The sequence below is a fragment of the Nomia melanderi genome, chromosome 12 (assembly GCF_051020985.1).
Source record: "Nomia melanderi isolate GNS246 chromosome 12, iyNomMela1, whole genome shotgun sequence".
In the NCBI taxonomy this organism is placed as follows: domain Eukaryota; kingdom Metazoa; phylum Arthropoda; class Insecta; order Hymenoptera; family Halictidae; genus Nomia; species Nomia melanderi.
The window spans coordinates 11519155-11531138 of NC_135010.1; the positions used below are offsets into that span (position 1 = coordinate 11519155).

Consider the following 11984-nt stretch of genomic DNA (forward strand, 5'->3'; position numbering starts at 1 on the left):
TGCTACGATGGATATTCATGGGGAGAATATGGGGGAGTATGGGTTTTATTGATTGCTGACAGCACGGGAATCGCGGAAGTCGTAGGCGGAAGCCCTGTGTCTGACTCGGTTTCGTGATTCTTATGAGTTTCGGAATTTTATGAGGTATTTTGTGAGGATTGCATTGTGTTCTAGGAAGCATTCCAGAATTCGCCTCGGCGAGAGCCCTACGTATAGACTTCTAATTTCTAGAATCGCTCTGATGAGAATTCTAGTTGATATTCGTTAAGGGAAACTTTCTATTATTCTAATATAGAATTATGTTAATATCCAAATATTTATATTATTCAAACGATTCACTTTGAAGTTCCATGGAAACGGTGTTGCGATCGAAAAGAAAGGTTCGTTCTCTCCTAGGACGATTCACTGTTTAAGACAAACTTTCTATCATTCTAATATAGAATTAATATATTAATATCCAAACATATTATTCAAACGATTCACTTCGAAATTCCCTGGAAACGGTGTAGCGATCGAAAAGAGGAAAGGTTCGTTCTCCTAGGACGCAATCGCGCTCAAGTGTGTTTGCCGTCAGAGTTTTCCGCGTCAACGACGAGCACCGGGGTAAGAGCCGCCCCTCGGAGTATTTACTTTTAATTACGCGACTGGTTAATTATTGACGCTTCGCGAGGGGCCCCGGGTACGCGATCGCCGGCCCCCATACCGGTTCCAAACAATCGTAACAATGAGATGGCGGCTGGTGTGTTGTCAAGGGTGGCCCAGTGGTCCGTATAGATCCAGACACCCCCTCGTAGACCGGACGATTCTATCGACCGGGCCACATCAAAGTTGCACGCGATACGGTTCGGCCCACGTTTCACCCCCCGCCCGCCCCCTCACCTTCGTCCGTGCGCCCTGATGGAACGACGGGGTGGGTGCCGCTTTAATATCGAAGAAAATTATGTAATCGGCAGCCGTAACGCCCCTCAGCGGCCTGCAACAGGGAAATTGATCGTGCATGCAAATAAAGTGCCATTATACCGTGGCGAAGCCCTGAACGTGTACGTAGATCGCCTGGCCGTCGGGATTACCGCCCAGGAACTACCCTCCCACGAGTCCTGGAGCGGCTTCGATTCTCGTGGTGCCACGATAAGAAGCGATGAGTCGCAATCAACCGCCTCGGAATACGGCGTTTTCTTTGAAACTACTTCCTGCGACGTTTTTAAGTTGAACCTTTCGTAATCGGTCGGGGTATGTTGTCTTGCTTCTGGGGATGCGTGGATTATTCGAGGAAGTATTGTTTTTCAATTTGTTGGTATTAAGGGTTTAGAGAGGATCTTAGTGTTATTAATTGTTGGTTTTTCTTTAATGATAGTAAAGGGAATTTATTTTAGGGTGAAACAGCTGGTTTTAGAGTAAGTCAATTGTTTTGATGGAACTTGGTTTTTATTAAATTGTTAATTAGATTATTCGAGAGGGAAGTATTGCTTTTCAGTTTGTTGGTATTAAGAGTTTAGTATAGGGAATTTATTTTGGGTTGAAATAGCTGGTTTTAGAGTAAGTCAATTGTTTTAATGTAACTTAGTTTCTATTAAATTGTTAATTAGTAGATTATTCGAGAGGGAAGTATTGCTTTACAATTTTTTAATATTTAGTGCCTAGAGAGAATCTTAGTGTTATCAATTCTCAGTTTCTTTAATGATAGTAAAGGGAATTTATTTTGCGGTGAAATAGTTGGTTCTGGAGTAAATCGATTGTTCTAATAGAATTTAGTTTTTATTAAATCATTGGCATTTAGAAACTTCCCCTAAGTCTCGATGTCTGCCAGAAGTATTACGATTTCGATATACAATCGCCCAAAAATTCCCGGAACGTAGAATCCAGTTTAATTCGCTCGCCTCCCAGCGCGATCCCGGGGGACTCGGAGTTACCCCTAATTTCATTCCTCCCCGGCGAACTTACGAAGTTCGATAATTTCGTTTCTGGAACAACAGCGTCTACCAGCCATTCTCCCCCGTTCTTCATCCAGCTCGCAATTAGACTCGCGTAAAACAGATATCGCGAGCCCCGAAGTGCAATCTCGGGATTACTGTGATATCATCGAAGATGCCCCACCCCCTCCCAGCGACCTGTGGGTTGCCAGATAAAGACAAGCGAACTATCGCCGGCCCGTAAAAACTTTCCCCGGTAGTGCGGATGAATTATAGCGTTCGGATACATCGGGGCCGGGGGTTATGAAGCGTTATCAATTGCCCGCTAAGAAAATAAATCTCGGCACCCCTCGCGCCACTTTTCAGACCGCTCCGGAGGGTGGGACTCGCGAACAGCTCTTATGGCGTTTACGCCGAACAGTTCGACAAAGTTTGTGCTGCTTTATCGATTCCAATTTTTCATTGATATTCCAATTTCTCATCGGTGCTTCCCATCGTTTTCTTCCATACTTTCCAGTACAGACTCTTCAAAATGTAATTCAACGTAGGAATATTCAAAGAATAGAGATCTATAATAATACTATAGGATTTTCGGAATATTAACCTCTTGCCCTACAACGAGTGAGACTCGTGGTGAAGATTTTAAACGTGATTCGACAATCATCAATTATTATACTTAAAAGGAAATATAGGCATAACATATGCTTAGAATTTTTCTCTTTTTCCAATAAATTATTAATGACAGAGTAGCCATATCGATCAGAGCTGAGAAGAAAATCATAGGCCAAGGGGTTAACACTAAAACTAGCTAAATAGACTTTATAAAATTCCTCTATGGAAACTCCAAGATCTATCGAGACTTCAACTGATTTACAGTTTAGTTTGCATATTGCTTCAATTTCAATGATCTCAGAGAAATATTAGTCATCTTTTAACCCTTTCACTAGAAATATTCAATATTTTTCGATGAGATACAGACGATGTTCTTTGAAACTAATTAACGATGAAACAAAGTTATTTTATTTCAATATTCCATATATTAATGCATCATACGAAGCTTAATATCACATATAAGACTTCATAATTTTGCAAATCAAATCGACTGAGAGTCACCTCGAGTGCAAAGGGTTAAAAGAAAAGAAGAAATCAAGAATTTCGATAGATAGTTTCAGCGTTAAAGATTTCAGCTCGATTTTTCATGAAATTGCTCAGCAAAAATGGATGAGCGCTCGTTAGGACTTCAATTTTTTCCAAATGGGGCGAAAGAGCATTCGTTCGTTTGGGGTAAACGCGCCATTACTCTCTTCTCCTTCGTTTCCACCGGCGCGCGCGCGGGGTAACGACGCGGAACTATTGCGTTTTTAGGGGCGTCCCGCCGCCCCCCGTCGCACGGATCTCGTATGCGTTTTCGTCGCCGCGTATATTGATGTTCGAAGCACGTGTCACCGGAGAGCGCGCGCCGGGCAGACGCGGCCCGTGATCCTCGCGGAGGAGGAACGGCGCCCGGAGAGTCACGTACCGGGGTTACAACCGGGAATGGCTTTGACATTCTAAAATTGGAAGAAGCTTAGGAACGTCAGTCGCCGGTTTGCCTCGGTATTTCTTGAAAATCTTCCGCCGGGCGGCCGCGCGCGCATTTTAAGCGATCAACCTCTGGAAATATGGCGGGAACATTCTTCTCGCTGTTACTCTCCGCGCGATTATGGCGCGTGAAAGGTCGCGGCTGAGTTTGAGAAGCAAGTGACAAATGGTTGACTAAAACTCGTGTGTTCGCGACGATTTGCTTTTGGAAGACATGATAGATGACGAGCAGCAGACTCGCTTATGGAGAAAGCTACACCTAATGGATGATTTTGCTCTGTAAAATGAGAGTGTGAAATAGATTCGATTTTCAGAGAATCGATTGGATATGTAAAGTATTCTCGGAAATATTGTAGCAGTAGGTTTCTTTTTAACCCTTTGCACTCGAGAGGTGACTCTCGGTCACCATTTGATTTGATATAACAAAATTACAAAGTGTTATATATAATATTAACCCTTTGCACTCGAGAGGTGACTCTCAGTCACCACTTGATTTGATTTGCAAAATTATACAGTCTCATATATAACATTATAATATGAGGAAACATATATAAATTAAGAAGGAAAGTTATTTTATTTCAATATTATGTTATATATGAGACTTTAAGCTTTGCACGATGCATCAATATGTGGAATATTGAAATAAAATAACTCCTTCTTAATTTATATATGTTTCCTCATTAATTAATTTCAAAGAACATCGTCCGTACCTCATCGGAGAATATTGAATATTTCTAGTGAAAAACTCTCAAGTGCAAAGGGTTAAGTTTTGTATAATACATCAATATGTGAAATATTCGTATAAAATGACTGTTTCTTAAGTTACGTATGTCTTCTAATTAGTTCGTTTCAAATAGTGTCATCTCGGAAACTGTCGAATGTTTCTAGCGAAAAGCTTCCAAGCGACAAAATTCCATGCTACCTTTCTTCATCTCCAAACCATTAACCAAACATCAACTCGCGTTTCTCGGAATCAACGGCAAGTTTATCAGACACGAATAGTTGGCTCGAGCTGGAATTGATTACCGCTGGAACGCAACAAAGTAACTTCGATGCACTGTCTTCTGGCCGAGCAAGAAACAGTCGGACGCGCTGCTCGATGAGAAAACTTTCAAGAATAATTCCGTAAATTGATATCCGCGAAACTTTCTCGATTTATGACGGGCCGTATATCGTTCTGTATTTACTGGCCGAGCGTTTCCCTTAATCCCGCGAAGACTCGCCGGCGAGTTCGGTCCTCTGTTACATAATTCATAAAACGCGTTCGAATCTCGGTGAAACTTTGCATACAGGTAATTCAATCCCGATTTCATGCGGCCCCGGCGAGAGAGGAGGAGAGAGAGAGAGAGAGGCTATCGCGGCGTGACGCAATCCCCCGTGTCCCCCTCTCCTTCTCTCTCCCCTTCAATCTCCCGGTGCCTTTTAATCGCTTCCCACGTAGCCTTTGTTGCCATCGTGTTCGCTGTCCGTCTCTCGCGACCGACACGAAATTATTAGGTTGTCGCGCACGGAGTCGCAGGCCTTTTTAATGACGCCGTACGTTATCCCCGGGCCCCGGCTGAATTTTATTAGCCGAAATAATTCCTTCGGGGCCCGCTCGCCTCGGCCGGCGAAACACCGGCGCAATTATCCGGCAATTACTTCGGGAGCATTGATATTATTACCGCGGAGAATCGCTCGAAAACAGCCGCGCTGACCGTCGCCGCTTCGACGTAACGAATCGTTCGAATTTATATTTGCGAAACAAAGTGTGTCGAACAAACATGATACCGAGGTATCGTTAAACAGCTGAAATTGGCACGTACGCGTCCCGTTGCTCAAACAGGTGTCAAAAGTCGTGTCTCTCTTTCCAGCTCGTTTACGCTCCGTTTCCACTTTTATCGGAAGCTTCCACGGCGGATCGCGAGGAACGGTTAACTCGAGATTGAGGGGTCAGAGCACCCCCGTTTCTCGCCGAGCGGCGCGTTAATGGCCGCGATAATAACGATGCCAATCTTTACCGTCGCGCGTCGTATAACGCGCGGCTGTAAAGCGATAAACCGTGGAACGAGTCCGTCTCCCCCGGCGCAAACGGGGAGGAACCTTAAAACTTTCCTACGACGCGTCGTAATATTTAGCCGGGCGCGGGGAACCGTTTAAAAACGCCTCCCCCGTCGCGGGATCGGCGAAAAATGGCGTTCGCCCGGTTGCGCGTCTCGGACCAGTAAAAAGTAAATAAAACTTGCCGCGTAAATTATTCATGAGTCGTTCGTCGTCCGCTCGCGAGCGAGCGACCGCCGACGGGAGGATGAAGGGCGGGAGCGAGAGACGAAGCATCTCGCGGACACGCGAAAATTACCGGCGCGCGGTGCCGTCTTAAAAACGGAGCCCTTGTCCCGCGGCGGCCCCTTGAAACGAGGAATTAACGCCTGCCGGTTGCGCCGATCCCGCGGGAGGCGATAATCCCCGCCGAGAGACGCGGCGACAAAGTTTCGAATTAGCGAACGCTGACGAGCGCCGTTTCCTTCCCCTTTTTTTCCCCGTTTCGCCGTCGCCTTTTTGCCAGCCCTTCCGCGAGACGGAGGAGCGTGTAACACAGGAACGTTTGATGTTCGCAGCGAACCGCCAGATGGACGTGGCCCTCTACGTCGGGCTGACTGTCGCCTGTGTGGTGATCGGCGGCCTCGCCGTTTTCCTGGCGAAGCTTCTCAGGCGCAAAGGTCGGGACCATTCCCTTTACTCCATGGCCCGTAACGGTAAGCATCTCGCCAGATGAAGAGGGAAAAAAAGAAAGAGGCACCGCTCGGCCCCCTTTCCCTCGCAAACAAAGGAGCGAAAGGTGACGCGCGGGATGTAATTACCGAGCTCGTTACAAGCGTTCGTTTTCCGTTGTTTTTACCTTTCGGAGGGGTTACGCGTGGGCGTGTGTGTTGCATCGCGGATCGGAGAGTGTCCTGATTCTTCTCACCTGCGCTCGGTGCCGAGGGACCGGGCGCGATGAGGAATGATACTATTTCGAAGCTTGATCGACGATCACGTGCTCGCTGCTTTCATCCGCGGGAACGGGTCACGGAAACGATTGTAATAATAGAATGGTACATACGTCTTTGGCGCTGGGCTAGCCGTGACGTATTTGGGACACGCTCGAGATTGGCTCTATTGCACAACCGTTTTGCGGAAACGAGGCGTCCGATGGAGCGAGCCGCGCCGGAGTGGAGATAGTTAAGCGGTCGGGCAACTGTTCCTTCACGCGCTGACAAATCTATTAAGCTATTTAGAACTGATATTTCGAATTGATCAATCTATAAACCTCGCTAGACTAGACTTTCAACAACCTATTAGCAGAAAGCGCGAGAAAATCCTCTGTCACCTCTTCAAGCCAAACTTGTAGCCTATCAAAGTAGCTTCCCTCAGATCGGAGACGTTCCCGTCGTTCACGAGTCCCGAGCATTCATCTGAGATTCCCCAGAATGATCTCCAACGGTCGCGTTCAACGGTAATCCCTCGGAACCGATGAAAGCGGCGAGCAGACTCGCGTGGGCGTCGGAATAGTATCAACAGCGGCGTCTGTCCGCAGCGCGCAGAGATACCCACGGGCCGTGGCTCGGCGGTGTGCGTTTCAGAATTCCAGCCGGAGTTCTTCCCGGACCAGGACAAGAAGCTGAGCTTGCAGCCGGACGTAACGGCGACGAGCGTGCCGGCCTGCTACGAGTATCCTTTCGACCCGAAGCTGTCGATGTCGAGATCCCTCTCCGAGCACCATTACGACGTGCCCCACCTGTCGATCGCGCCCCAGCCGTCCCCGATGTCGCCGACCCCGAGCACCTCCACCCAGGAGTCATGCAGCGACAAACAGATCCATTCCGACTGCGAGAACAGCGTCACTAGCTCGTACCCGTCCTCGGACTCGACGTACAACGTCGCCTCGGAGAGCGTGCGGCTGCCGAAGCTGGAGACCGGCAACGTGGCCGGCGCGGCGGTGAACACGCGCGGCGCCCTGCTCGTGCTACCGGACGCAGGTATATCGATGTCCGTGCCCGAGGGAGCCGTGCCCAAGCCACTCAGGGAGGAACTCTACCTGGCGGTGCTCAACGAGGATCGCTTTAGGCCTCGATTACCCGGTAAGTGATGCGTGCATTATTAATTGCGCCCGGTGCGTGTGACGGTTAACCGTCAGCCCCCTCTTCCCTCACGGATTGCCACGGATTATCGATCGGATTCAATCGACGCCGTCCACCGGCGGTTCGGTTAATGAATATTGCCATTCGTAGACCCCGGTTTTTAATGGTCAACCGTCGCGATTTACATTTGCCGGCTGATTTTCGGAAATTTGAACGTTTCATACGTTAATCTCTGGAGTTTGATACAATAGTAGAATGTTAGGGTGTTATTGCTAAGAGGCTTCTATCTTGGAAGCCTCGACAATGAGAATCAATGATTCTATATAATAGTGGCATCCGTAGACTTCGGTTTTTAATGCTCAGTTGTCGCGATTTAGATTTGCCGGTGATTATCAGAGATTTAAAGGTTTCATATGTTAATCTCTGGAGCTTGATACGATAATAGAACGTTAGGGTGTTATTGCTAAGAGGCGTCTATCTTGGAAGCCTCGACAATGAGAATCGATGCTTCTAATATAATAGTTTACAATTCACAAGCGACAATTCCTCGATCAATTTCCACCTTCGATCTCGCCGAAGATAATCCCTATACACCGGTCGGTTTCCGCACAGTCTCCGCCATGTTACCGCGCTCGCCGCAGAACTATAAGGGGCTAAGCGGGTGAACCGCGCAACCTGGCCGCGAATCGCGGCCCCGATCCCCGATTACACGGCCCGTACTCGAGGCAGTACCATTTGTCTCTCGGCCCGCAGATGGTATCACGCAATTATCCGCGGTGGTGACGTGCGGCCCATCCTCGGCGACCTTCAACAAGCCCGTGATCCTGCAATTCGAGCACTGCGCGATGCTGCACCCGGTTACATGGGAACTCAGCGTCTGGGCCTGCGACGGTCTGAGCGTCGAGGACGGCATGGCGGTCGCCTCCTCGAAGGACCACCAGTCGATCACGTGGAACAGGGTGCTGACCCTCGGCAACGAGACGATCAACACGCCGCTGTTCACGCAGCTCGACCACGCGGAGGCGTTCATCGTGACGGAACAGCTGCGCGGCTACGTGCTGGCCGGGCAGAGCTGCGAGAACACGATGGCCACGAAGAGGCTGCGATTGGCGTTGTTCGCCAGCCAGGCGGGACAGTGCTGCGTCAGGGTGTACGCGGTCGAGGACACCAAGGCCGCGATGAAGGCGATCGTCGACAGGGAATCGCAGATCAGGGGCTACCTGCTCGACAAGCCGAGGACGCTGTTGTTCCAGGACAACGGCGAAACCTTGTGCGTCAGTCTCGAGGAGGTCGGCAACGAGTGGCAGAGCAAGTCGCCCACGGAGCGGCAGGAGATCTCGTTCAGGGACATCTGGAACTGCCAAGAGAACGCTAAGCACGTGACCTTCGGGCTGGACGCAGCTTTCGGGCCTAGCACCACCAGGAGCTACAAGCTGCAGGTCTCGCAAGGGAACTCGGACACCAGGCAGGTGTTCAGGATCGTCTACGACGGCGCGAAGCAATTGATCTCCTCCGGAAGCGTGACCAGGCCGCTCAGAGAGGTGACCGTGGTCAGCAGCGGGCATGCTAATAACGCGACTACCGACTCCACCACTCTGAGACCGTTCCGGTTTACCAGGTCCCTGAGGAAGCAGCTATGCCAGTGTCTGGACCCGCCGAACGCCCTCGGCAACGACTGGAGAATGCTGGCACAGAGGCTCCAGGTTGACAGGTTAGCAATCTTCCAGCGTGTTATTCAACCGTGTTTGCTCGCTACCGGTCACCGACGGCGGCGTCCTCCGGGGACGATAGCTGTTTCTTTGAACGTACCCCCGGCTCGTCGGGCCTCTGCTCTTTTAAAGGACTTCCCGGCGGTCGCCGCTGCCCGACCGGTAGCTTAATCTTCCCGCTCCGCTACTGGGTGTTCATTGCGCTGCGCCGAGTCCTGACAGCGGGGGTTTTTGTCGGTAACGCGGACGACTTGGGTAGTCGTTTGTTCTCCTTATGTCGCGGCGGATCGATGTAACTGTAGATCATTGACAGGTGGATTGCAGGGGATTGGACTGTAACTTGGATAGCGTCCGCTAGCTTCCATTGGGGATCACTTTGCTAATGTTCAATTTTCTGAATGATAGTGTTGCGGTCAATGCTATTGTTGTTCTTTCTAACCAAACACTGCAATAGTCCATGCTTCCCCACAGTGGAATTACTCCTCAATTCCTCCGATTGAAAACTTCCTTAGGGACACATACTTCGTAGCTCAACAGCTTAGAGTCTCGATCGAATATTAATTACTGTACACAGTAGAACTCCGCGCACACGAACTCTATTTGTACAAACCAAACATCAACGATCCCCGATTACCTCCAGCTGAACTATTATACGAACTCGTGCGTCGATGCACGAACTGCACTAACAGGTTCGTGCAACCAGAGTTCCACTGTACCCGAGAATCCTTCGCAGGAAGCTCTACCCACTCGCTACCAGCACCAGTAAACTTCATGGCTCAATATTTTATGACAAAATATATCGCCCGTACAAATAACATTCAAGAAATCGCGATTTCCTGACATAACTACACGAAGAAGTGTAGTAATTTACTCTTCGCACGAAACATGAAATATCGATTGTCGCACATTCGACGCTGGTAGCGACGCGTTACTCCCTCGATCGAAGAAGACACGTTCTCCGGTTGGGTTCCAGGTACATCAACTACTTCGCAACGAAGTCCAGTCCGACTGAACACATCCTGGACCTGTGGGAGGCGAAGCACCACGAGCCGACGGCGGTGACGGATCTGCTGAACCATTTGCGGGTAATGGGCCGAACGGACGCGGCGACGATCCTCGAGGCGCAGCTGGGTCCGTGGCTCTGAACAACCGGAAGCGGGGACCCTCGGGACACGTCCAGCGGTGAGTGAAAGCCGTGTGGCGCCACGGCCGAAACTCGTGCGAACGGTTCAGTGAAATCAGTGGGTGATCCGGGCGTCCAGCGGTGAACACACTCGCGGAGTAACCTTGTTCGGCCGCCCTCCGCGGCGGACTCATCGAAACACTGCCTTAATTGTGCGCGGTCGCCGCGCGGCTTTTCTTGTACATACCGTTTGTAAGAAACAAATGTTCAGGGGCGCGGGGGGGTATATACATAAAAAGGAGGACCTCCGTCCGAGCGATCGGACAGGGGGGACCGTAATGTAATAATCGTGAAGCGAGTTGTAAGACTAGAGACTGTGCGTTTAGATGGATATATGTGTACATACGTACTACGGACCCGCGAGGAGGCAGACGAGAAATGGACCTCGCGTTCATCTCGGCCGGGATGTTTATATATATATAAATAAATGAATAAATATAAATATATATATAAATAGGTAGTTAGGTAGAGGACATCGAGTAAGGAACGAGCGAAAGTGAACGACGACGAGGAGGAGGGGGGAGAGATATCGTTCCAGCGATATAAAATAAACGAGACGAATAGCTGATGGTAAATGGAACGCGTTTTATCGATTTGTTATATATATAAATGTATATGAGAAACGGAGAACACGCACGAGTGAAACACACGTACGCGACAGTGTGAGAGAGGGAGAGAGAGAGAGGGGGAGAGAGAATGGGAGAGAAAGTTAACTGAGTTTTCACGGAGGGATGGATCGTGCCAAAATTTCACACCTCTCGGTTTTCGAAGGATGAACGTTTCCGTTGATGTTTCTATTCAGAGTTTGTTGAAAATGCCGCGTTTCTTTCGTGCACGTCGACAATACACTCCGCGCCGATACATCGATTTTTTTAACAAAGACGACGGGAACGGGGGACGGAGGAGGAAAATAGGAAACGGAAGTGGGGTTCGGGCTGGGAGCGAATCGCGCGCGGACGTTCGATCGCGTAGAACGACCTCGACCCGCGGGGAATCCGACGACTTTCAATCGACACAAGTTTATTTGGAAGATTGTATATTTGTTACTTTCGACGAATAAAATATTCTTGTATACCTCGAGCGGTTGTACGCACGTTTTCACCCTGTCACCGCGATCATCCTTGTTCCTGGTTTTCCAAACTCTTAACCCCTTAAGCAAAACGAAGAAGAATTACGCGCTTATCTGAAAAAATGAATGATTGATCGTTGAAGAAATTGGTACCATTTTGCCTTTTAACCCCTTGCCCTACAACGAGTGAGACTGGTGAAGATTTCCATGATTCAACAAATATATATATTACTCAGTTCATTCGAGTTCAAAGTAAACATTATTCCCCTGTAATCAATTATTACACTTAAAAGGAAATATAGGCATATGCTTAGAATTTTTCTCTTTTTCTAATAAATTATTAATGACGAACGTATCGATCAGAGTTGAGAGAGAAATCATAGGCCAAGGGGTTAATTGTCGCGTTTCTCCGTTGCGATCGAAGTGAACGAG

At 48.9% G+C, this 11984-nt stretch overlaps 1 protein-coding gene across 3 annotated transcripts in view; it reads left to right on the plus strand.

Annotated features, from left to right (window-relative positions):
• Positions 1–11563, plus strand: part of LOC116431885 (netrin receptor UNC5C) — a 62319-nt gene extending 50756 nt beyond the window's left edge. For 2 of the 3 annotated variants that reach the window (XM_076372595.1, XM_031987935.2), the window contains 4 exons: positions 6089–6226; positions 7094–7591; positions 8345–9302; positions 10274–11563. In XM_076372595.1, coding sequence (XP_076228710.1) covers positions 6089–6226; positions 7094–7591; positions 8345–9302; positions 10274–10445 — 1766 coding nt within the window. In that variant the 3' untranslated portion in view covers positions 10446–11563. The remainder of the gene's footprint in view (positions 1–6088; positions 6227–7093; positions 7592–8344; positions 9303–10273) is intronic. The other variant, XM_076372596.1, reaches the window with a different exon arrangement.
• Positions 11564–11984: the final 421 nt, after the last annotated feature.